At 37.5% G+C, this 27,500-nt stretch overlaps 1 protein-coding gene and 1 long non-coding RNA gene across 11 annotated transcripts in view; one reads left to right on the top strand and one right to left on the bottom strand.

The window, feature by feature from the left end:
- Nucleotides 1–27,500, top strand: part of ext1b (exostosin glycosyltransferase 1b) — a 222,163-nt gene that overhangs the window by 165,636 nt on the left and 29,027 nt on the right. The window contains exons 1-4 of one of the 6 annotated variants that reach the window (XM_073930796.1): nt 10,590–12,324; nt 13,951–14,383; nt 14,753–14,962; nt 15,654–18,137. In XM_073930796.1, coding sequence (XP_073786897.1) covers nt 12,236–12,324; nt 13,951–14,383; nt 14,753–14,962; nt 15,654–16,190 — 1,269 coding nt within the window. In that variant the 5' untranslated portion in view covers nt 10,590–12,235 and the 3' untranslated portion in view covers nt 16,191–18,137. 6 annotated transcript variants of the gene reach the window in all.
- On the bottom strand, nt 5,617–19,144 carry LOC101884770 (uncharacterized). 5 transcript variants are annotated; one of them, XR_012395274.1, is made up of 7 exons: nt 18,978–19,144; nt 15,626–16,186; nt 14,735–14,896; nt 9,198–9,257; nt 8,829–8,855; nt 8,146–8,278; nt 5,617–7,902 (listed from the first exon to the last, which is right to left on the bottom strand). It is a non-coding gene; the product is annotated as an uncharacterized lncRNA (long non-coding RNA). The 5 variants fall into 5 exon arrangements; XR_012395271.1 differs by lacking the exon at nt 8,829–8,855; XR_012395272.1 differs by lacking the exons at nt 8,146–8,278; nt 8,829–8,855.

The raw sequence follows: 27,500 nt of genomic DNA, 5'->3' as shown, positions 1-27,500 counted from the left end.
ACAATACACAGGATCATGATAGCTGTAATATGTCTGTAGAACTCCTGCTCTTACATTTGAGTGTGCGCTGCTTATGTAAACAGGATCAAGAAGAGTGTTGTTTTCTGTTGTTCCGGTGCTGATGAGTTGTGTGTATCCTTTATCATGAAACAAATTGAGAATGGGTTTGTTGCAACGGGACAGCTGATCTTCATTGAAGTCTCCACACACTATAACAGGCTTGATGTTCAGAATCTCCAGAGAAGTCAAAAGGCCATTGAGATTGAGCAAAAACTCTGATAGTTGGTAACTGGGTGGTCTGTAGATCACTGCAAGAAGTGCTTGTTTGGGGGTTTCTATCTTCAAAACCAGATATTCCAAATCTGTAACATTCTGGATATACATCATAGGACGAGCTTGAAAGATGTTCTTCACATATATGGCTACACCACCACCACTCTTGTTCGCTAAATGTGCATAGTTTGTGTAGGATGAATGCCTGTTGCGCTTGTACATGGTGTATCCATCCAGCTGGAGATATTCAGGAACACAGGAGCCAGATAGATGCGTTTCACTGAGACACAATATGTCTGCCAATAAAAGTTCATGGTGGCATTTTAAATCATCCATGTGACACTGAAGACCTTCTGTGTTATGGTGAATGATTTTAAGTGCTGAATTTAGGTTTGAATCCTGCAATAAATCTAAGATGGGCTGAAAATTGTGAAAATCAGCTTTTGGCATGCTCTCCAAGGAGGTGCGTATTTCTGGATCACAGAAAATTTTATTTTCATTAAAATCGATAATGTGCAATCCGCTGAGTGTTGTTGTTCTGCTGAGTGCAACGTACGCCATGCCAGGTTCAAATACATGTTTCAGAGATACAACGGCACAATCAGTTGTCATTCCTTGCACTTTATGTATGGTGCAAGCAAAAGCAAGTTTCATGGGAAATTGTCTACGAATTGTTCCTTTTCTTTTTAGTGGTTCTTCTAATCTCTCAATATAGACAATATTGTCATCTCCAGGTGCTTTGTTACGATGTTTTAGTCCAGCATTCACATCATCCAAATGCAAACCAATTAAGTGCACAAACGGAACATCATCTCGGTTCAGAGTTGTTATTTTTGCTACCTTTCCAAAAGTACCATTCACCAGACCATCTTCTACATCAATATTTCTAATAAGCATTACTCGCACACCGATAGCAATCTGTAGTGTATCAACAAGATCACGTTTGTCACCTTTTAGTGGTACACCTTGGCGCTTCATTTCACCCGTTCGTGGATCTTTTTTGTAATCATTCGCATAAACTGTGATAATTTCAGAAAAACGTGACGATATGACAGCTGTGTTGTGACTATCTACCTCTTTATTAGTTGCATAGATGTGCAGAGCATCAGAGGGACACTCTTCAGGGGCAGATCTTATGACAGCTTCTAACATACATTTGTCTGCATCAGTTAGCTTCTCGTGTTTCTGTTTTATTCTAAGACGGTTAAGAAGTTCAGCATATGAAAGATCCTCTCTCTGTCTCATTATCTGTGTCAGCGTTATCATTTGAAAATGATCTTTCCAGAAGTCCAACACATGCTCCTCATAAACACAAAGTGGTTTTGCTCTTCCCAGTGGTGGAAGCTGGTAAAAATCACCAACACAGAGTACAGACAGACCACCAAAAGGTTTCTGATTTCCCTTAATTTGTTGAAGTCTCCAGTTTACATAGGCAAATAACTGCTTTGACACCATCGATATTTCATCAATAATTAAAATGTGTGCATTAGAAAGATCTGCTCTGATTTCATCTAAAATGTTTCCCAGACCTTGATATGGAGGCTTCAAGCTTCTTGGCAGCTTCAGAAGACAGTGCAGTGTTTTACCAGAGATGTTAAAGGCTGCAGTACCCGTGAATGCAGATAAAAGAACAGTAGTTTTGGAAATGTCAGTATTCTCTTGCATACATGGAAGCCTACGCAGTATTTTGGATGCTTCTGCATAAATAGATTTAACAACATGTGATTTGCCCACACCGGCTCCTCCATTAAGAAAGTAGAGAAACTGTTGTGGTTTTTCACCGGAAACGCATCTTTTGCACCAGTCCCGCACAGCATAAAATATGGAAGCTTGTGTTTGGTTCAAGCTCTGATACATTTTGCGAATCTGTGCAGTATTTAGTTTGGCAGCCTCCATAAGCAGCATAGCTGTGTTACTGACAGAGCTGGATGCAGTGTATTCAGGAATGTCATCTTGTTCATTAACTTCATTAGGATCAATAGGTTCTCGCTCCATAATGCTTTCCAATCGTATCAGTTCATTTGTCGGTGCCAATGTAGTCCATGCATCTTCAATTGGACCATTCTTTTCAAAATCTTCAATTGCCCTTTCTATATCCTCATTATGTTTTTCATATTTTTCACGATTTTCACTTACAATGTTGTAAACACGCTGCACTTCATCACTTCTTGGTAGTTTTACCGAAGCTAATGCATAAAAGGTTTGATATGTTGGGAATCGTGCGCATTTCAACTGGCTATCTGTACGATATGGCAAGTAGAGTTTTAGCAGAGTTCCATAGAATTTTTCTGGATCTTTTTTCTCTGAAAATCGAGCAAATCTAATAACAGCAGGCTTTCCCCTTGTCCTTTTCTGTATGTGTCCCAATTTATTTTGAAGTGGCAAAACATTTTTTCGCTTTGTTTGTCCTGCATAAACAATGCGGTACTCACTGGCAAATTCAGCCATGCACATGTTCTCAAATTCAGGTCTGTTTGGTCTGGCCTTGTACTTGTCTGGCAGTCCAGTCATCCAGACATTCTCTACATCATCATCCATATTCTGCAAGTATTTCATGGGTAAACTCATTTTTACAGCATTGTCATCCGTTGGAATGAATATGACAGCACGTGATGATGATTTCAACTTCAGGCTGCATGTGCGAGCAACTGCCTCTTGAGCACTGACTTCTCTGTTCTTTGAATAGGCATTCATGACCTTTTTCATGCATTCACGGTCAGACAAGTCATCATGGCTCGACCCTCTTATAACAGTTTTTAAGTAATCGCTCATCTCATGTTCAGCTTTTGAAATGTATGACAGCATGTACATGATGCAGCTGTAGGGGTTCAGAATGAATTGTATATCCATATTTGCATTCCAGGCTCTTAATAGTAGTGGATTATAGCCGTTAACCCAGCAGTCTTGTGGTCGTCTCTCCATAACTATTACACTTGATTTAGAAAGAGCGTCAATGTGATTCTCATAATCCTCATAAGTCATGTTTACTTGATTAAGTAAATCTGTTACGTTTTCAAAACTCTTAGTTGAGTCATTCAGTAGATCCCACACTTTCTGAAGCTCAGCTTTAGCATTTTTAGCATTAAAAGGATGATTTTCCTCTGTTGATTCACCTTGTTCATTTGATTGATTTTCTGGAGGAGGTCTGGGACGAGTTATCATAGTCCTATTAATTGGTGGTTTAGGAAATCCAAATCGGCAATGCTTATTGTTCTTTCTGCAAGATTTGGAGTGGTTACGGCTGTGCATCTGCACCTCACTTACAATTCTATGCAATTCTGGGTCTTTGATTACATCTGGTAATTTGCATGAAATGTATTTATCTATGAAATCACAAACCACCTGATCTTGATCATGTTCAAACTCTGGAGCATCTTTTACCCAAAATAAACAATGAATGTGCGGAGAGCCACGAAGTTGAAACTCTACTCTGTAAAAAAAGTCAATAACCTCACCAACAGGTTGAGCAGGTGACATGATTAAATCTCTCATTAAGGCCTCAACGCGTTTTTCAAACATTCTCATAGCTGTTACTGGGTTGCTTTTCAAGATTTCACATTTTTCTGACCAGTCTAAATCAGCAAAGTTTACAGTTTCACGCTGTTGTGTTTTAATGGCAGTAATCACTTCAGGCCATCTCATTTCAGCAGCACTAAATGTACAGAAAAATGTTGGAGTGCCCAGCTGCCTAAGCATAGCAAACAAATCACGAAGAGTTTTCTCCCAGTACGCTGGAGTCCCTCTTAATGGCTGCATAAAACGTGTTGCTTCCTTATTTAATACAAGTTTTTCTAACTCCCGTTTGTCCTGCAGCAGTGAACAGTTTATTCTTCGTCCATCACGGGTCATGGGTTTTGCTTTCCTCAGCTGGATAGACATACTAGATGTGGCCATGTGCATTTCGGTCACAAATTGTGCAAAGAAGATATAGTTAGTATCTCTTGCACAACGATTGTCTATAGAGAACAGTCTAGAATTAAAATACCTGCTAGGGGAAATATGTTTGGCTCTATGAGGCTCATCAAAGGTGTTCTTTCCGTCTGGAAACTGCACTGGAAATGCCATGGATTCGAGTTTAGGTACTTTAAAAATGCTTACAGGTGTGTTTCCTTGAGCTGGGGCAATACAAAATATCCCATCATCATAGGACAATAGCTGCTGAGCAAGATCTGGAGGTTGAAGACATGTATCCAAAGCAAGACCTCTTGATTGTTCTTCTGCAGTGGTCTCAGTGTCATCATTTTGCACATTCTCATTGCTCTGTTCTTCAATGTTCTCATTTTGGCTGCCATCTTCAATATTCATTTCATCCTCTACATGCTCACTAAACATTTCTTCTTCAAAAAGTGCTGCATTAATGCATATATTTTTATATTCTGAATGGACTTCTTTCAGTTTTTTTAAAGCAGACAAAACTTTATGCATGTTTAAAGTCTGAAACTGATAGTGACCCTGGTAGCATAGACGTCTTTTCAGTTTCACTGTTAGCAGCTGTGATTCATTTCTTGGTCTGGGTAAACTATTTACTGTTGTTTCTACTTCAGATGGAACAGAAATTACAGCTCCTTTAATAGCTCTCTGTTGACCTTTAGGAAGAGTTAAAATTTTAGCAAATGGAATGTATTTTGCAATAACATGTCTTTCTAGGATATTCAAATTAGAAAGTTCTGAGGGAATGGGAAAAAACTGAAGCTTGTTGACTACAGCAATATCTGGCATTTGACCTGTTAAAAGGGTCGTATGACAGCAATGACAGATCCACTCTGTTGTCATGTCTTCCAAGTTACATTTATCTGGACAGTTGGAGCTGTTGTGTACATAGTTCGCAGTCAAACAAAGTGAAACCAGTTCTGGATTCTTTTGATACTTCTCTCGATCACATCTACGTACTTGATTTAAGAAGAGTGCTCTGGCACAGCATGTGCAGACATAAGTTGGACCCTGTTTTATAACATCTCTGAACATATTTAAGGCAGTTACCATGACTGGATCTATGTCAGGCTGAATATTTTGTAACATTTCTGTTTGCTGGCGTATCAGAAACATTTTTTTGTATTTACATTGTATGCCCTGTGCGCAGTGCACTTTGTGAAGAGCCTTAAGTTTAGACATTTTTTCATTTTTTTTTAAATTTTTAGATTTGAATAAATTATAATTGTTCTGGCGAGCCCTAAACTGTGCATCACATTGATAACGTTGCTTAAATTGTTTTTTTCTTTTTTCATAAAAAAGAGGATCATTTTTGCATCTGTTTCTATAGTGTTCCCTTTGCCTTTGCCTAAAATCTGGATAATTTAAATATCTATTAACAAGATATTGCATGTGTTGTTCCTTATATTTGGCATTGTTTCTATAATTTTCCTTTATATAGTGCTTTTGTCTCTCCCTGAATTGATCGTCAGTCCTGTATTTTTGAATTATATAGTGCTTTTGTCTCTCCCTGAATTGATCATTTGTCCTGTACTTTTGAATTATATAATTCCTTTGTCTCTTTCTAAATTGTTCATTATTTATGTAATTTAACATTATTTTACTTTTTTTCCTATTTCTGTATTGTTCATCATTCCTGTACTTGCTAATTGCATTACTTTTTTTTCTCTCTCTATTTTCATTAATTTCATAGTTGCTTTTCATAGCTTTTTTGTGCTGCTCTCTGTAAATCATGTTGTTCCAATAGCTGTTTTTCATGGCTTGTTTATGTTTTTGTCTGTATTCACTACTTGTTTTATACACGTAATCCTTACTTGCATTCTGTATTTTTGTATAATTATCTTGTCTCTGAGCCATTATTTTGCGCCTTTTGTTGCAATAAAACTTTCGCCTTTGAGCTTTATTCAGTTTTTTTGGTTTCTCAAATGTCAACGGTGAATGTATTTGATTTGAAGCTGACAAAGCCAACTGACAAGTTGACGAGATGTCATGAGAAAACTCACTTAATACGTTGGGTTTTAATCTGCCCTGATTGTTAGTGAAGGTAGTTACAACATTAATTTTATCTTGATAAGTTGAATGGGACAGTTCATTAGCTACATCATCTTCAGGCTCATGGCACTCCTCTGAGACTTCCGTGTGGAAATAATTTCCAGTAATTTCAATGAACGACACAGGTAAAAGATCAAACTGTTCTTGATCACTCAGATGCAAACACCCCTGAAACAACTGAAGTAGTTTCTCTACCATGGCTTTTAAATGAAGAAAGGTCAACATCACGGCTGTGCCTGATTTTTCACCAGTATACTTGCCATCTGGTGTTCTACTGTGAGAATCAAAATAGCCAAACCTCCCTGTGCGATCTCTAAAAACAGCAATGCATGAGCCTCCACAGAGCAGCAATGCATCAGTTAAACCACTTTTAAGACACTGCAGTGTATTCTCAAGATTTTGATACTCTCCTAGAGCAGGTGTATCTTTCAGAAAACCAAACCTCTGAGGATGTTTTACAATGTTGTAACATCGGGAGTTTGTCTCAATTGTGCTCGGTAGCTCATCAAAATTTAAAAAATCATGTACAAACTGGCCTTTGTTCTGGAGAGATCGTTTGACACTACTATAAACTGCATCACCTTTCTGTAAGACACAATCTAGATCAGCACTCTGTAGCTGATTACTTTCATTGTGGACTGCTAGGAACATTAAGGCATTGCACGTACACTGCCGGTTTCTGGAGTTACTGTCGTACCTGACATCACTTTGACAGTGGGATGCTGCAACTGATAGAAAATTATTTTGAGTCTTATTGAATGTTTTTATCTGCTTAATTGTAGATTGTGAATGATGATTTGGAGCCTTCTCAAAAGAAACGCATGGTATTCCTTCACGTTCAAGCACACGGCACTTCATTGGGACTTCTGAATGCACATCAGTTTCTGTAACTTCAATGAATGACACTGGTAAAAGATCAAATTGTTCTTGATCACTAAACTGGAAGCACCCTTGAAACAAAAGAAGTAGTCTCTCTACCATGTCTTTTAAATGGAAAAACGTCAACATCACGGCTGTCCCTGTTCTTTCACCTGTATACATGCCATCTGGTTTTCTGCAGTGAGAATCAAAGTAGCCAAACCTCCCTGAGCGATCTCTGAATACAGCGATACACAATCCTCCACACAGCAGCAATGCATGAGTCGCATTATTTTTAAGACACTGCAGTGTATTCTCAAGATTTTCATACTCATCTAGGGCAGGTGTATCCTTTAGAAGCCCAGATCTTTGAGGATGTTTAAGAATGTCATACTGGTGAGCATTTGTCTGCATTGAGTTTGGTAGCTCATCAAAGTTTAAAAAACTATCGACAAACTGGCCTTTGCTTTGGAGCGATTGTTTGACAACAGTGTAAACTGCATCGCCTCTCTGTAAAATCCAGTCTAAGTCAAAACTCTTTAGCTCATTGCGTTCATTGTGGACTGCTAGGAACATCAATGAATTGCAAGTACACTGGCGGTTTCTAGAGTAACTACTGTACCTGTCATCGTTTTGGCAGTGGGATGCTGTAACAGACATAACGTATGCATCATTCTTACCTGATACAGAGCTGGCACTGCTACTGGTGCCAAATGAAGCTTCTCGTTTTCTGCGCTGTTTCTGAGATTCACTCCTCTTTCCTTTTTTTGGCATTGTGATGTTTCGAAACTGGCAATTAAGCAAATGCAGATGTGAAAGGATATGAGTACTAAAAATAGAGATATGTACTAGTAGGTAAAAGGTCACAACGAAATGTAAAATATATGATGTATAACAAGATAACAGTAAGAATTACTTATTGTGAAGTTATATCAATCAAAAATGATTGTTGACTCCAAAAGAGTTGATATTCAATGTTGGTGAAATCTGAAAATTAATTTCTCTCTTTTCTTAATCAGTAGTAGTTCTTACCTCAGTTTGATGTTTACTTTGAGCTTTTCACAGGCAATCAACTTTTTTACTGTCAAATAATTTTCAGAATCAAGAGTTTTTCACAGTCAAGAGTTTTTGGTTTCAAAGAGTTTGAGATTTGTTCTGGCTTTTTCTTTTTGAGATGCAATTGCAAGCACGCATTAGCATTTGGGATTTTGCATGTTGGATTGCGTTTTGGGTGGTAATATATTTGGGTCGCAGGCAAGCAAAGCAGCAAGCAGTGCAGCAGCGTTTTGGGTTTTTGGCAGCCAGCAAGTTTTTGGTTTTCGGAAGAGAAAGAATGGAATGAGCAAGAGGTGGAGATTGAAGCAATACAAAGTTTTGAGTGAAAAATGATTACAAAGGTATAGATAGGACAGGATAGTAAAGGACAGTAAAGGACACAACCACACCAAGACACACACACACACACACACAGACACACAAATAGTTAATAACATTCTTTATACACGGTTGCATTTGATTTACAAAATGATCAGCTAAACGTGAAATATGTTAACAGCTAATTACTAAATAATACTACTAATAATAATATATAATAACAATAATAATATATAATGTCAATAATTTCATAATGATTACTTATTGAATTGAGGGAGGAAAATTAATACTAAATAAATAAATAAAAGTCATTAAGTAGATGGTTGAAAAATAGTTCTTACATAGACAGTAATAAAGATGTCCAACTGCTGTTATAAAAGAGACAATTTTGTTTACACAATCTGATACATTAAGTCTTCGAGACATTGGTGTTACTTAGCATTACATGTTTATATGGACTGTAAATGGTAGATAATTATGATGGCAATGTCTATGTAGAACTTACAGTACATGTACAATAAATTAAAATTTAAACAGATAATGTGTAACATGTAAAATGATACTTGCAAAGAAGGCCAATGCAGCCACAATCCCATGAAAAACATTTATTAAATCAAAGAAATATCTAAGACGATTCAGAATTTTCACAGAAAAATTAAACAAATTAGTTGTAAATCACTACTAATGAGGTGAAAATGAACATTAATTACCTTAAGAAAGGTACTGGTGATCACTCTTCAGCTGGAAGAAGTGGTAGAGGACAACACAATCTAAAAGATGAGTAAAAAATAAGTAGATCAATAAATAAACAAATACAAACCTTGACAGTTACTGCCAAAACATTTAGTTAAAAGATAACTTGGAGCAGAGGGTGCAATGATCTGGTATACAAAGATATAGACATGGCACATTTATAGACAAGCAATAAAAAGAAAATAAAGAAATCATTATTATAGTTCACTGATATTAGTTTAAAGTTACAATATTATTATTCATGATTTTGCATAGAAAATTCTCTCTTGTTAAATTTGTACCACATCCACCTTGACAACAATTAGGTAACCAGTCACAGCTACACGTGATGAAGTCATTATGGCATTTGTGCTGTGAACATGATTATTTTGCTGGTTTATTATTTTATTTTTGGTCTCATTTCATCAGTAGTCAGAAAAAAAAATCTTTGAAATAATTGTACAGTAAGCTTTAAAATACCCTTGGTCTGTCTCAGACTTAGTTGAATTCAGTTTTTTATAGTTTAATAAAACACTTCTGTAAATTATTCATTTAGTTTCTTTTCAGCTTAGTCCCTTTATTAACCAGGGGTCGCCACAGCAGAAAGAACCGCCGACTTATCCAGCATTTATTTTAAGCAGGGGATGCCCTTTCAGCTGCAACTCATCACTGGGAAATATCCATGCACACCCATTCACACACACACACACACTACAGACTTTACCTATACCACATGTCTTTGGTCTGTGGGGGAAACCAGAGCACCTGGAGGAAACCCACGGCAACACGCGGAGAACATGCAAACTCCACACAGAAATGCCAACTGACCCAGCCGAGGCTCAAACCAGCGACCTTCTTGCTGTGAGGTGATCGTGCAACCCACTGCGTCACTTTAAATTATTGTTGCATCCATTTCATATTTACTCATATATATCATAGAATGTGAGATTACTTTAAATAAACAGATTAGCTAATAATGTTTTGTAATTACATTTAATGTCTCTTTTCAATTAAATTATATTTACTTGATGCAAAATGTGTTTGTTTCAAGTAGGAAAAAAATTCTTGATCACCACCTCTGCCTTATTTTGAGCCAGGAATAAATTGTATTGTTATTGTTAATATATAATGTCGAACCATTAGAATATTAAGTATACATAGACAGGAATTTATTGTATATCTGGCAATACATTTGTCATGCCAAAAACAAAACAAAACAATGATTGAATTGAAAAGGGAAAAACGTGGAGAAAAGGGAGATGTGCCAAATAATACACAGGGATGGATGAATATGTGTCTATTAAGATAAATATGTAAAGTTCCATTATTTGTCTGTCTGTTAGGCAGCACTTTAACTACTTTTGTGGTTTATGTGCTGCTTTCCTAAGGTTACATCAGGCTAAATTCTTATCACAGAATAAGAAATAAAATGTACAAAATGAGAATACTATGAAAATGCTTTTACTACATCTTATATAACGGGTTAAGTTTTTACTGTCATCTGTTTGCGTTGCTTAGCAACGCTAGTAAACAAAGGAAAGACGAAGTGCGTGTAAATATCTACGTGCGATCCGCTAGGCCACGGATTCTCAATCCTGTTCTTGGAGATCTACCTTTCTGCAAATTTCAGTTGGTACCCATATCAAACACACCTGAACTAATTAATTAGGACCTGCATACCACTTGATAATTACAGGCAGATGTGTTTGATATGGGTACCAACTGAAATCTGCAGGAAGGTAGATCTCCAGGAACAGGATTGAGCACCCCTGCGCTAGGCCAAAGGCCTTTATGTATGGCGCCCTCTGGTTTCCCGTATGAATGAAATGGGCATGAAGCTCTAAGTTCATCGCCTCAGTATGGGTAAAAATGGTAAAATATCAAGTAAAGACATGAGAATCCATCAATATTTCATCAAATCTGGAGACTAACAGAAAAAATGCATACTTTTGGGATAAAAGTCAAGAGTTTATTTAGTGACAAACGACTGCATTTCTTTATAAAGCATATAACGTTAAGGGGTCAAACGTTATAAACTGAATTAATACTGTTTACATGGCAAAATAACGAACAGGAGGTATAAAATGCGAGTAAATTAGACTGAGGACAAAATTCGTCGCACACCATCCGGTATAGTTCCCTCACAAGACTAATTTAATAGTAATGCTTAATAACGATTTATTCGTTTCTCAAAAACAATTAGTTCATAATATATCTGTCTGAGTATAGCCAATTTAAGCACTCGTACGCATTTTTTTAACATTTAATTGAAAATTTACCTCAGAAATCGTTCCTAATGCGAGACCCAATGTGCGGACCATCGGACCGGATGATTAAGGACAGGTTATGGAAAATCCCAGCGGTCTCATTGGCCAGCTCTTATGTTTACGTTAAAATTTGTTTACCTTTTTTTTTTTTTTTTTTTTTAAAGAAATACCAAGGTATTTCGCAAACTTATCTTGCTTATATCTAAAAAATATTAGTACAAAATAAGGTACAATACATAATTATAAATATAAAAGATATCAACTAAAATTATAAGTATTGTTACTGATAAAACTCAAAACAAAATCGTAATAATTGTTTTGATAAGCATACAATCGTCTTTTAACACTCTAGTGACCAACGTAAAACATTACTCATTTAATAAGAGAATACATCAGTGTGATATTTTAATGAATTATGACCTCAGAAATGTTTCAATGTACTACATATAATGAATTTTAAATAACAATTAACATTACACGAATAAAATAAAAAATAAAAAAGACATGGATATCATTTGATAAAAGGTTTCCATCTGACGTCATGTCCCTTGGTGATGGATGCCTCGCTTCTGATTGGATGCGCCTCACTGTCAATCCACATGGACATCCATCTGACGTCATGTACCTTGGTGATGGATGTCTCGCTTCTGATTGGATGCGCCACATTGTCAATCAACATTTATTATATGAATAAAAATAATAAACAAAAATGCATGAACATCATTCGATAAAGGTTTCCATCTGACGTCATGAGCCTTGGTGATGGATGTCTCGCTTCTGACTGGATACACATCACTGTCAATTCTTTCAGTTGTACAACAGACAGCATACTTCTGAGGTGAGAGCTTTTTAATTCTTATTTAGCTTTTATATGATTATGATTACAGTATAATTAAATTATGATATTATACTATAAATTCTACAGATGCCTTTATAAAATAACATGGTTTTGTTTTTTGTTTTTAAATACCTCAGATAACACTTCTGTCCAGTCAAATCTTGTCAGAATACAGCTGGATGCGTAACGTTAAGTTTAATAATTATAGTATGATCATTTATACGCCAGGAATGGGGTTTTTAGTGTTTGAGGCAATTTTATCTAAATTAGTTTTTTACTTCATTCTTATTTTAATTTTAAAAAGTTAATGTGACTGAAATAAATAAGAAATTACCACTTCTTCAATAAAAATGCTGTGAAAAACTCTGCTAACTGTTACAGACTAGTCGTATAATTGAATAATACTCAATATTTCATTCAGCTGTGTTTGTGTTTAACTTTTTACTTCAAATAATGTTCATGTGACTTTTAATATCTATCCAGGAAGGTATAATAAATAATTTGATAGGTATTTTGAGCTGAAACTTTAGACACATTCTGAAGACACAAAAGACTTATCTTAAATCTTGAAAGCAGGCTGATGTTCACAGTGAACCCTTTACAAACTTCTTGTGTTATAATAAAATAAAAATTAAAAAAAACTTTAGAAAAATGCTCTATATAAATAAAACATTGCGTAATACTATATGCCCAATTTATAATAAAATATTAAAAAAATAACAGTGGCTTATATTTAACGGTGCTCTGAGTATCTGCACAGGTTAATACTCCTAAGAATAAAATGCATTATTTATTACTGGATTTTCAATGAATTGTATACTACACTGCAGACCTCGATGAAATCCCATACCAAGAATCTCAAAATCTAAAGAAATAAATAGAAATCTGTAAACTATAATAGTTTTTCTGACAGGATTTGATCTGATAGGAAGTGTTTTTTCCAGGTATTTTATCCTCGTTTTAACAATTACAGCATTATAACCTATATTGTCAGAGGCAGGACTAATATTGTGACGAGTTTCATAAAACAGTGCATCGATGGTATTCTGTAAAAATGTGTCAATTTATAATTATCCAATTGTTAATTCTGATATGCCAATATGATTATAGTTATACAGTACTATGCATGGGCAGACTGAGACAATGTTAGGTCAGGACATTCCACACCCACCTAGGGCATGATTTGGTAAAATTAACCATTACTGGTGACAAGTTTGGTAAATTATTGGTTTTAAAGAGTTTGACTCTTCATTGTATGCCAATTATTTTCCAATTGTCTTTATGCTTGAGATGTTAGGAAGGCCTTGATTTGGGCCTAGATTGTTAGACTTTGGCCATGCAAAATATTTAATAATCTTTAAAAAGCATAAATACCCCCCTCACAAAAAAAAAAAACAACAACAATTTACTCCCCCCTTATATGCTTACAAATCTTTGAGTTTCTCTCTTCTATAAAACACAATATATGATATTTTGAAGGAGGATGTAGCACAACATTCCAGTCAAGACAAACAGATTTAGATTAATTGATATGTTTAATTGATGAATTGAGTTAAAAAGAAATGATAATTTATTCTACATAATATTTACAACTAATACAGAGTAACCTTTTTTTCTTATTCTTAGGATGGCAACACCGTACAGCCGCCCACCACCACTGCACATCACCTGTGTTAAAGTGCACAGTAGCCAAAAGGCTGTGACATTTATTAAACATGAAAACAAAATAATTGTTGACACCTACAAAGTCACATCTTTATGTGCCCTTACGGATGGTGATGCAGTTTATCTGTCCATAAAAAACGGCAGTGACCCTGAATTTGAAGAGGGACACTCATATATTGTAAAAAATGTAACCATCTCAAACAAATATGGCCGCCGATGTTTATTTGTAAATAAAGGCACCATCAAATTTAGGACGGCTCCGCTAGCCATAAGTGAGGAGGCTAAAAGAGCTGCAAGGGAGGCCCTCTGTCCTCCTTCACGACCTATAACAGGAGAGGAAGAGGATATCTTCAGTGAAACTGGGTACCTGAGTCTACGGGGGCAGTTAGAAAAAGTAAGTGAATTCATTCATTCATTCATTCATTCATTCATTCATTCATTTTCTTTTCGGGGTCGCTACAGCAGAATGAACCGCTAACTTATCCAGCATTTATTTTACGCAGCAGATGCCCTTCCAGCTGCCAGCCATCTCTGGAAAACATCCACTCATACACATATACACTCATTCACAACAGACAATTTACTCTACCCAATTCAGCTGTACCGCATGTCTTTAGACAGGCGATTTCTGCTAATGTTGACATTTCAAATCACCAAAACATACAGTCCGACTTAATGACAGTAAACTCTTGTGTCAGGATTAAGAAAAAAATAAATAAATAAATAAAAACACTATAGTACTTACCTTTTTGTCATTTTCCAGGTTGAAGTGCCCAGAATGACTCGCACTCACATACCGATCCTGGACCTGCGGATGAAATGTGGCTCCGTAGTACACGATGTCTCACTGTGGCGGGAAGAAGCACTTAACGAGCTCTATGTCGGGGACATCATTGAGCTCAGTCACCTGAAAGTAAACGGAAGACCAGATGGAAGAGCAAAATTCGACTCTTCTAATCACACAACTTTTAAGGTAAACATTATATGCTGCACATCTGTAATCCACACACATTTAAAAGTGTTAACCTTCAAGAGACATTAAAAATTTAGAAATGAAATGACATTGTTGCCTTAATAACGATTATAGTAGTGTCAGATGAACAGTGGATAAAACATCACAGAAGGCTGTTTGATTAAAATAACACGAAGAGTACAAATTAAACTTTTCCTTAAGTTTTTTTTTTCTGTTGTTCGCATTACATAAATTATTGGAAAATGTATACGAAAAAAATATATTTTTTCTACCAAAATGTAGTTCATCTGATGAATCTGAAAACCCTTATTTGCAATTAGTATATAGTATTGCACTTTTGAATAGTTTCTATAAAATACTGTATGTGCAAATCAATTTGGGATTTAACTTAATGAACTAGCTCATTTGCATTAAAGGCACAAGCAACAAAACAGCTATAATATCATTACAGCTCAAATTTCATATATAGAGAAAGGTATCATAAATAATCTGATGGGTATTTTGAGCCAACATTTTACAAAAACATTCGAGACACAAAAACTTATCTTAAACCTTGAAAAAAATTGATAAAATAGGCGCCCTTTATGATTTAAAAAAATATAACTTAATCCACAGAAAATACGGTTACTTTTATCAAATGCAAGTTGAATCTTTTCTACTAACCTTTTCTAAATTTTTTTTTGTTTTTCAGCTTATTGATAGGGATATCCAGGAGGCAGTTCTTGAGATCGTTGGAGTGTCAGAGATGCACGACAAGCTCATCCTCCTGGATAGCCATATGGATGAGTACATAGTGCCTGTACATTTCTATGCAGGCACTATTGAGGAGCTGGCAAACCAGCTCCCACTTCAATTAAAACTCAGGCACATCTGTGGAAGCGTCCTCCATGTGGAACCTGCCAGTGTGAAACAGGTCCCTCCAGATGTACCTCGTGGAGGATCTGCTGGTGTGGAACAGGTCCCTCCTGACGTACCTTGTGGAGGATCTGCTGGTGTGGATCAGGTCCCTCCTGACGTACCTAGTGGAGGATCTGCTGGTGTGGATCAGGTCCCTCCAGACGTTCCTAGTGGAGGATCTGCCAGTGTGGATCAGGTTCCTCCATATGTTCCCAGTGGAGGATCTGCTGATGCGGATCAGGGCCCTCCAGATGTTCACAGTGGAGGATCTGCTGACCCCAATCAGGTCCATCCAGAAGACACTCAGGACTCAATGGACTGCCTTTTCTAGGGTTTGTGAGGAAAGGTTCAAGGGGTGTTCATAAAACTCACCTTTTTAATCGTGACATGTATAATGAATAAAACTTTTTTTTGCCAGCTTATCACAACTGTCATTAGGTGTCACAAAGCAAAAAATAGGTTACGATGCATTTATGTCATGTTGTTATGAACGTGTTGCCATGTCACATTATGTAATTTTAGCATTTAAAATGGCATAACTGTGCTAATGACAGTTGTCATAAGCATGCATAAACTCTTTCATATACATATCGTGTCATGATTTTAAAGTTTTCATGACAGTCTAATGAACAACCCTCAAGTAAAGTTTCCAGTTTGCTTAATTTTCTCAATTAGGCTACAGTCATTTAAATTTGTTCTTTACAGTTCTGTTTTACCTTTGTTCTTTACGGTTTCTATTTTACATTAGGCTAGTTGAATTAAATATTTGAAACAATGTATGTGTATTTCGGTTTTGTTAACTAACACAATTATACAATTGTAATTAATAAAAAATTAAATGTGTGTAAATTGTTTATTTACCATTATAATTCTGCATTACATAGTAAGTCTAATCATTTTACACCATTAACTATCATAAAACTTTTTGAACTATATCAAACTGTCAAGTCAACCTTTTAGGTTTTAATAATAATTATGTTTTCAATTATTTATGGCTACACCATTATCCATTTGCCAAATTCTCATCACCCACCTCCATCACGGCATACAGGGAACAGTAAGTGTGAATTCTTTCAAGCTTTATTAAAGTGAAGGTACATGCTGTAAAACATTACGTTATGTCAAACTGTGTTACAGTGCTGGTAGTGACGCACTTTTTTTTTTTTTTACATACCAAGTTCATAGAGGGACATGTATTGAAAGAAGCGAAAGGAATCAGTGTTCCTGGGTAGTGATTCTATAGTGTTTGTTGTTCCTGAGCAGTACTCGGCTCCCTGCACCCAATCATAAAACAAATTGTCTCATGGAAATCTGTAAAGTTCAGAGAGGGTGTAGTTTTATTTCAAATATTAGGTACCCTTAACAGTTTTTGTAATACTTTTCTTATAATAATCTAACTTCTCTAAATTTTATTTGATGTTAATTTAAGCCAATTTTTAAATCTGAGGTTTTAATTATTTCCATTGTACATCTGTTCACACATTGATCGAGGGTATATGCTGAGCTATTGTTTCTTCCCATATTGATAAACTACCGGTGAACAGTTATTGTGCCTTTTTCAATTTTATAGTGTTCCTTTTAAAGAATTGATGCTGTAATGTAATTAAAATGAGAGAGAGAGAGAGAGAGAGAAATACAGTTTCTGATATGGGAAAAAAAACATAATTGGGATTATTTTGGTCATATTGGTAATCGCGATTTACTTAAAACGATTATCAGTTGAAGTGAAAATTCGCCCTTCTGTGAATTTTTTTATATATAAATATTTTTCAAATTATGTTTAACGGAGGATTTTTTTTTTTTTTTTTTACAGTATTTCCTATAATATTTTTTCATCTGGAGAAAAGGCTTATTTGTTTGGTTTCGGCTAGAATAAAAGCAGGATTAAATATTTTAAAATCTATTTTAATAGCTCAATATTATTAGCCCCTTTAAGCAATATATATTTTTGATTGTCTGCAGAAGAAACTTCTGTTAAACAATGACTTGCCTAATTACACTAATTAAGCATTTGAATGTCACTTTCAGCTGAATACTAGTATCTTAAAAATATCTAGTAAAAAATGACGTATTGTCATCATAGCAAAGATAAAATAAAATCAGTTATTAGAAATGAGTTATTAAATTTGTTATGTTTAAACTGTGCTTTAGGCATCTTCACTGTAAGAAATGCTTTTTTGCTAAAAAAAAAAAAAATCCCTTCAGTCAAGAGCAGCGGGCAGAGATTTTCTCCATTTGTTGATTTATTAACAATAATTAAAAAGTCTCTTTGAGAATAGTGCGGCTCTGGTATGATTTCTCTTTCACATGTCTTACACATATATACTCAGCTATACATGATACTCAACTTGTTTGTTTATTACACAAACGAGGGTTAATATGAATAATAACTAAACTTCACGTTCTGGCACAAACGTGCATGTATTTGACCATTAAAGCACTCACATTAAGATGTGTATGCTCTGCATGTCTCCATGCGGCGCGCACACACCCAACAGCACGTGCTCTTTCAGCGCGCTGTCTCTTTAAGAATAGTGCGGCTCTGATATGGTTTCTCTTTCACATGTCTTCTACATATATACTCAAATATACAAGATACTCAACTTATTTATTACACAAACGAGGGTTATTATGAATATTCACTAAACTCCGCGTTCTGGCACAAATGTGCATGTATTTGACCATTAAAGCACTCACATTAAGATGGCTCCGAGGCTCGCACACACCCAACAGCACGTGCTCTTACGCGCTGTTAAAAATATAAAGGATTCGAACGTACATCAATGCATGATGCACATTCCGCGTTGCAAAAATTACAGCACATGGTTTTAGTCATTTTCACGTGGAACTGAGCTTTGCAGAGCAACAAATGTGTACAGCTTTAAACGGGGCGGTATATGATGCAATAATCGTTTATCTGGATTAATGTTTTTTTTATAATCATTATAAGTAAAAAACTAAATCGAATTTTCGATAAATTGCACAGACCTACTGAGAATTGTATACATTCTATAAATCAGCCACAATGCTGAAAAACACACCTGAGAAGGGGTGGCCCTTTTCAATAAAAAGATAGGCATATTGTCACACAAGTGCACACACAGACATATACACTTACACGCTTGGTGGTGGGCGATTGGTCCAGATTCACGGTGGCACTCCAGATTGACCATTAGGTCAACGTGAAATGTCCTGGTGCTGTCTTTGGTAAGTCCGCCCCGGGTCATAATGAAAGAGAAGCTCACTCAGCATCAGAGGGTTATTAACCTATTTAGCAGACGCGCCAAAGATAGTCACGTGTCACGCGCCAAATATGGTCTCACCTGTTTCAGCCTTGGTTTCAACCAGGTCCGGTGGTGACGTCATAGGGGCGGGTACATTTACTCTTCTCCACTAAAGCCTTCACCTCGTTTGGTGTTCAAACCAAGCTAAGATAGGCGCTGTTTTTCACATGGCAAGTTTTAATGTTCTTCATACATTTTCAGAGATTGAGTTGATCGTATGAGGCGCCATGTAGGATTTAAATCAGACTGTACCTATCAACACATAAAACACCTGTATATGCACCTATACATTACTCGCATATCAACCTATGTTCAAAACAACATTTATGAAACTTACATATATACATATAAACTTGATGCATGCATACACCCACATCAAAACACACACATACATTATTCCAGTTTGCTTAATATATTTTCATTAAAGTGGAATTCAATGTACAAAATAATGTAAATTTGAGTGTTTCACTTCCCTGTTAAGCTACATAAAAACATAACTACTTAACTACTTTAAATATTTAAGCTACTTAAAGCTACCTTTAATATTCAACTTTCTTAAAACTTAAAATGACTTTTAAACTTTAACAACCTAAAATATGAATTACTTAAAAATACTTTTACATTCAAAACTACTTTTATACTTTAAGTTACTTAAAACTTAGAATTACTTTAAACTTTCAGTCTAAGCTTCACAAGCCAGCCTCAAAGTTTGTTCTCAAACTTTAAGAATCTAGTATTATTATTATTCTTCTTCTGAGACTAAAAATTAAACTCTATCTCGTCCTAGGCCTTTCAAGCTATGACCATCAAACTCGGGTCAGACCTCCGAACTATTCTGACTCGAGTTGCTATATCCTTTCCGACTGATCCGACTTTCGGTTTTCCGAAAAACGTCCCGGGACCGTCGGAAAAATCCCATAGACGTAACATTGGATCAAACTTTGTGACCTCATAACTCCACATCAGAATGTCACACAGACTTCTAACTGGGCTCATTTAACTCAGACTATCAAACTGCCAATGACTGACCACCTTTAAACTTTCTGGCCACGCCCTAGCAACCACTTTTGGACCCTAGAAACCGTCCCATAGACTTCCATTGCAAAATACTCTCATTGACTTTGCATGGGATCAAACTTTAGCAGCTCATAACTCTGCATCAGACTGTCCTACAGACTAATGATTGAGCTCATTTAACTCAGTCTAGCTAGCAGCCAATCACTGATGTCCTTTTAACTTTCTAGCCACACCCTAACAACCAGATACTGCACCCTAGCAACTGTCCCATAGACTGCCATTAAAGAGGTTCAGACTGATATTGTCATGCTGCAGTGTGATAGAGACATGGGGGTTGTGTTTAACTGTTCATACTGGCAAGAAGCTTTGATACATCATCAGTCTAAGCTGTCAATCAACTCCATAGCAACAAAACAGACTAACCTAGCAACGATATAACAGCAGCTATATCTCAGCATCAGAACATCGTAGAGAGGTGGGGGTTGGCTTGTTTGACTCATGCTCGCACACCATCTATCTATCTATCTATCTATCTATCTATCTATCTATCTATCTATCTATCTATCTATCTATCTATCTATCTATCTATCTACCTCTATCTATCTATCTATCTATCTATCTATCTATCTATCTATCTATCTATCTATCTATCTATCTACCTACTGTTTTAATCTATCTATCTATCTATCTATCTATCTATCTATCTATCTATCTATCTATCTATCTATCTATCTATCTATCTATCTATCTATCTATCTATCTATCTATCTATCTATCATGCTAACAACATGCTAATTCATGCTAGAAACATGCTAGTTACATGCTAATTCATGCTAGAATCATGCTAGTCACATGCTAATTCATGCTAGAATCATGCTAGTCACATGCTAATTCATGCTAGAATCATGCTAACAACATGCTAATTCATGCTAGAATCATGCTAGTCACATGCCAATTCAAGCTAACAACATGCTAATTCATGCTAGAATCATGCTAGTAACATGCTAATTCATGTTAGATTCATGCTAACAACATGCTAATTCATGCTAGAATCATGCTAGTAGCATGCTAATTCATGTTAGAATCATGCTAACAACATGCTAATTCATGCTAGAATCATGCTAGTAACATGCTAATTCATGCTAGAATCATGTTAACAACATGCTAATTCATGCTAGAATCATGCTAGTCACATGCTAATTCATGCTAGAATCATGCTAGTCAAATGCTAATTCATGCTAGAATCATGCTAACAACATGCTAATTCATGCTAGAATCATGCTAGTAACATGCTAATTCATGCTAGAATCATGCTAGTAACATACTAATTCATGCTAGAATAATGCTAACAACATGCTAATTCATGCTAGAATCATGCTAGTCACATGCTAATTCATGCTAGAATCTTGCTAGTCAAATGCTAATTCATGCTAGAATCATGCTAACAACATGCTAATTCATGCTAGAATCATGCTAACAACATGCTAATTCATGCTAGAATCGTGCTAATTCATGCTAAAATCATGCTAGGTACATGCTAATTCATGCTAGAATCATGCTAACAACATGCTAATTCATGCTAGAATCATGCTAACAACATGCTAATTCATGCTAGAATCATGCTAGTCACATGCTAATTCATGCTAGAATCATGCTAGTCAAATGCTAATTCATGCTAGAACCATGCTAACAACATGCTAATTCATGCTAGAATCATGCTAGTAACATGCTAATTCATGCTAGAATCATGCTAGTAACATACTAATTCATGCTAGAATCATGCTAACAACATGCTAATTCATGCTAGAATCATGCTAACAACATGTTAATTCATGCTAGAATCGTGCTAATTCATGCTAAAATCATGCTAGTAACATGCTAATTCATGTTAACAACATGCTAATTCATGCTAAAATGATGCTAGTAAAATGCTAATTCATGCTAGAATCATGCTAACAACATGCTATTTCACGCTAGAATCATGCTAATAACATGCTAATCTGTCTATCTATCTATCTTTTCATACTTTTTAAAACTGTTTAAACTAAATAAACTATTACCGTCAGGCTTTCACAAGCCAGCCTCAAAGTTTGTTCTCAAACTTTAAGAATCTAGTTATGGTGGCTTGAAAAGCCAACATACTGTTATCTCACGTAAACTTATTATTATTCTTCTTCTTCTTATTCTTCTGAGACTAATTTCTAAGTGTATCTCCTCCTAAACTTTTCAAGCTTCATACTTCAAACTTTCGTCAAACCTTCAAACTGGTCTGACTCGGGTTGCTATATCCTTTCCGACTGATCCGACTTTCGGTTTTCCGAAAAACGACCCGGAAAATTCCCAAAATTCCCATTGACTTAACATTGGGTCAAACTTTGTGACCTCATAACTCTGCATCAGACTGTCCTACAGACTTCTAACTGGGCTCATTTAACTCAGTCTAGCCAGCAGCCAATAACTGATGACCTTTTAACTTACTAGCCACTCCCTAGCAACCACTTTTGGCACCCTAGCAACTGTCCCATAGACTTCCATTGTAAAAGACTGCCATTGACTTAACATTGAGTCAACCTTTGTGAGCTCATAACTCTGCATCAGTCTGTCCTACAGACTAGAGTCAGGCCTCATTCAACTCAGTAGCCAATCACTGATGACCTTTAGACTTACTAGCCACTCCCTAGCAACCACTTATGGCACCCTAGCAACTGTCCCGTAGACTTCCATTGTAAAAGACTCTCATTGACTTAACATGGGATCAAACTTTGTGAGCTCATAACTCTGCATCAGACTGTCATACAGACTAATGGCTGAGCTCATTTAACTCAGACTACCAAACTGCCAATAACTGATGAGCTTTTAACTTTCTAGCCACACCCCTAACTACCACATACTGCACCCTAGCAGCTGTCCCGTAGACTTCCATTACAAAAGACTCTCATTGACTTAACATGGGATCAAACTTTGTGAGCTCATAACTCTGCATCAGACTGTCATAGAGACTAATGGCTGAGCTCATTTAACTCAGACTACCAAACTGCCAATAACTGATGAGCTTTTAACTTTCTAGCCACACCCCTAACTACCACATACTGCACCCTAGCAACTGTCCCGTAGACTTCCATTAAAATAGGCCAAGATGCATATCTTTGCAAAGCAGTGTCATAGAGACATGGGGGTTGGTTCTTTGACTAAGACAACCAACCACATTCAAGTTCACTCTGTAACCTCGCCCATAGCAACAAAACAGAATACCCTAGCAACCATTCATCAACAGCTATATCTCAGCATCAGAACATCGTAGAGACTTGGAGATTGGCTCGTTTGACTCATGCTAGCAAACGGAACTTCCTATATGCTACACATGCTAGCAGTGACTAGCTACATGCTAATATTGACTAGCCAAGTACTGTAACTTGCTAGAAATGCTTACTAAGTATAAATGTTTTATCAAGCATGTATGTGAGGCTTGCCTAGTAACCAACCAGGGTACCCTAGCAACTGCCTAGCAACCACCCAAATTACCCTAGCAACCGCCTAGCAACCACCTAGCAACGGCCTAGTAATGCCTTAGTAAGGGCCTAGCGACCACTCAGGACACCCTAGCAACCGCCTAGCAACGCCTTAGCAACCACTCAGAATACCTTAGCAACCACCTAGCAACACCTTAGCAACCACCTAGCAACCACTCAGAACACTCTAGCAACTGCCTAGTAACGCCTTAGCAACTAACTAGCAACCACTCAGGACACCCTAGCAACCGCCTAGCAACACCTTAGCAACCACCTAGCAACCACTCAGGACACCCTAGCAACCACCTAGCAACACCTTAGCAACCACTCAGAATACCCTAGCAACCATCTAGCAACCACTTAGGACACCTTAGCAACCACCTAGCAACACCTTAGCAACCACCTAGCAACCACTCAGAACACCCTAGCAACCGCCTAGCAACACCTTAGCAACCACCTAGCAACCACTTACTACACCCTAGCAACCGCCTAGCAACACCTTAGCAACCACTTAGGACACCTTAGCAACCACCTAGCAACCACTCAGAACACCCTAGCAACCGCCTAGCAACACCTTAGCAACCACCTAGCAACCACTCAGGACACCCTAGCAACCACCTAGCAACACCTTAGCAACCACCTAGCAACCACTCAGGACACCCTAGCAACCACCTAGCAACGCCTTAGCAACCACTCAGAATACCCTAGCAACCACCTAGCAACCACTTAGGACACCTTAGCAACCACCTAGCAACACCTTAGCAATCACTCAGAACACCATAGCAACCGCCTAGCAACTCCTTAGCAACCACCTAGCAACCACTCAGAATACCCTAGCGACCAACACCTTAGTAACCACTTAGCAACTAGTGAGAACACCTTAGCAACTGCCTAGCACCACCTTAGCAACCACCTAGCAACCATTCTAAACACCCTAGCAACCGTCTAGCAACACCTTAGCAACCACCTAGCAACTAGTCAGACCACCTTAGCAACTGCCTTGCACCACCTTAGCAACCACCTAGCAACCACTTAAAACACCCTAGCAACCGCCTAGTAAAATGCTAATTCATGTTAGAATCATGCTAACAACATGCTAATTCATGCTAGAATCATGCTAGTAACATGCTAATTTATGCTAGAATTATGCTAACAACATGCTAATTCATGCTAGAATCATGCTAGTAACATGCTAATTCATGCTAGAATTATCCTAGTAGCATGCTAATTCATGCTAGAATCATGCTAGTAACATGCTAATTCATGCTAGAATCATACTAACAACATGCTAATTCATGCTAGAATCATGCTAGTAACATGCTAATTCATGCTAAAATCATGCTAACAACATGCTAATTCATGTAAGAATCATGCTACTAACATGCTAATTCATGCTAGTAATATGTTAATTCAAGCTAAAATCATACTAACATTCTATTTACACTTTAAAACCACTTCAAACTTTCAGATTCGGCTTTTCAAGCCACCATAAAGTTTGTCCTCAAACTTTAATATCTAGTTATTCTTCTTCTTTCTTCTGAGACTAATTTTAAAGTCTATCTCCTCCTAACCCTTTCAAGCTTCATACCTCAAACTTTCGTCAAACCTTCAAACTGGTCTGACTCGGGTTGCTATATCTTTTCCGACTGATCCGACTTTCGGTTTTCCGAAAAACGACCCGGAAAATTCCCAAAATTCCCATTGACTTAACATTGGGTCAAACTTTGTGACCTCATAACTCTGCATCAGACGTTCCTACAGACTTCTAACTGGGCTCATTTAACTCAGTCTAGCCAGCAGCCAATAACTGATGACCTTTAAACTTACTAGCCACTCCCTAGCAACCACTTTTGGCACCCTAGCAACTGTCCCATAGACTTCCATTGTAAAAGACTGCCATTGACTTAACATTGAGTCAACCTTTGTGAGCTCATAACTCTGCATCAGACTGTCCTACAGACTAGAGTCAGGCCTCATTCAACTCAGTCTTGTCAGCAGCCAATCACTGATGACCTTTAGACTTACTAGCCACTCCCTAGCAACCACTTATGGCACCCTAGCAACTGTCCCGTAGACTTCCATTCAAAAGACTCTCATTGACTTAACATGGGATCAAACTTTGTGAGCTCATAACTCTGCATCAGACTGTCATAGAGACTAATGGCTGAGCTCATTTAACTCAGTCTAGCCAGCAGCCAATCACTGATGGCCTTTTAACTTTCTAGCCACACCCCTAACTACCACATACTGCACCCTAGCAACTGTCCTATAGAATGTAATTAGCTGTCCTATCAAATGCTTATAATTCTAACATGCTAATGACATGCCAATCATGCTAGCAACATGCTACTCATATGCTAATCATGCTAATGACATGCTAACTCATACTGGAAACATGCTAATGACATGCTAATTTGTACTAGAATCATGCTAGTAACATGCTAATTCATACTAGACTCATGTTAATAACTGGCCTACATGCATATCTTTGCATAGCAGTGTCCTATTGACTTGGGGGATGGCTCATCTGACTCAGACAACCAATGAGCATCTCAATATGATAATAAAGCTCACAAGCCACGCCCCCAAATTGATTCCATAGACTTCCATTAAAATAGGCCAAGATGCGTATCTTTGCATAGCAGTGTCATAGAGACATGGGGGTTGTTTCATTTGACTAAGACAACCAACCACATTCAAGTTCACTCTGTAACCTCGCCCATAGCAACAAAACAGAGTACCCTAGCAACCATTCATCAACAGCTATATCTCAGCATCAGAACATCGTAGAGACTTGGAGATTGGCTCGTTTGACTCATGCTAGCAAACGGAACTTCCTATATGCTACACATGCTAGCAGTGACTAGCTACATGCTAATATTGACTAGCCAAGTACTGTAACTTGCTAGAAATGCTTACTAAGTATAAATGTTCTATCAAGCATGTATGTGAGGCTTGCCTAGTAACCAACCAGGGTACCCTAGCAACTGCCTAGCAACCACCCAAATTACCCTAGCAACAGCCTAGCAACCACCTAGCAACGGCCTCGTAATGCCTTAGTAAGGGCCTAGCGACCATTCAGGACACCCTAGCAACCGCCTAGCAACGCCTTAGCAACCACTCAGAATACCCTAGCAACCGCCTAGCAACACCTTAGCAACCACCTAGCAACCACTCAGGACACCCTAGCAACCACCTAGCAACACCTTAGTAGCCACTCAGAACACCCTAGCAACCATCTAGCAACCACTTAGGACACCTTAGCAACCACCTAGCAACACCTTAGCAACCACCTAGCAACCACTCGGAACACCCTAGCAACTGCCTAGCAACACCTTAGCAACCACCTAGCAACCACTTACGACACCCTAGCAACCGCCTAGCAACACCTTAGCAACCACTTAGGACACCTTAGCAACCACCTAGCAACCACTCAGAACACCCTAGCAACCGCCTAGCAACACCTTAGCAACCACCTAGCAACCACTCAGGACACCCTAGCAGCCACCTAGCAACACCTTAGCAACTACCTAGCAACCACTCAGGACACCCTAGCAACCACCTAGCAACGCCTTAGCAACCACTCAAAATACCCTAGCAACCACCTAGCAACCACTTAGGACACCTTAGCAACCACCTAGCGACACCTTAGCAACCACTCAGAACACCCTAGCAACCGCCTAGCAACACCTTAGCAACCACCTAGCAACCACTCAGAATACCCTAGCGACCACCTTGCAACACCTTAGTAACCACTTAGCAACTAGTCAGAACACCTTAGCAACTGCCTAGCACCACCTTAGCAACCACCTAGCAACCACTCAAAACACC

The sequence above is a fragment of the Danio rerio genome, chromosome 19 (assembly GCF_049306965.1).
Source record: "Danio rerio strain Tuebingen ecotype United States chromosome 19, GRCz12tu, whole genome shotgun sequence".
Lineage (NCBI taxonomy): Eukaryota > Metazoa > Chordata > Actinopteri > Cypriniformes > Danionidae > Danio > Danio rerio.
Note: the sequence above shows the minus strand (reverse complement) of the source record. Positions and strands in the feature narration are given on the sequence as shown.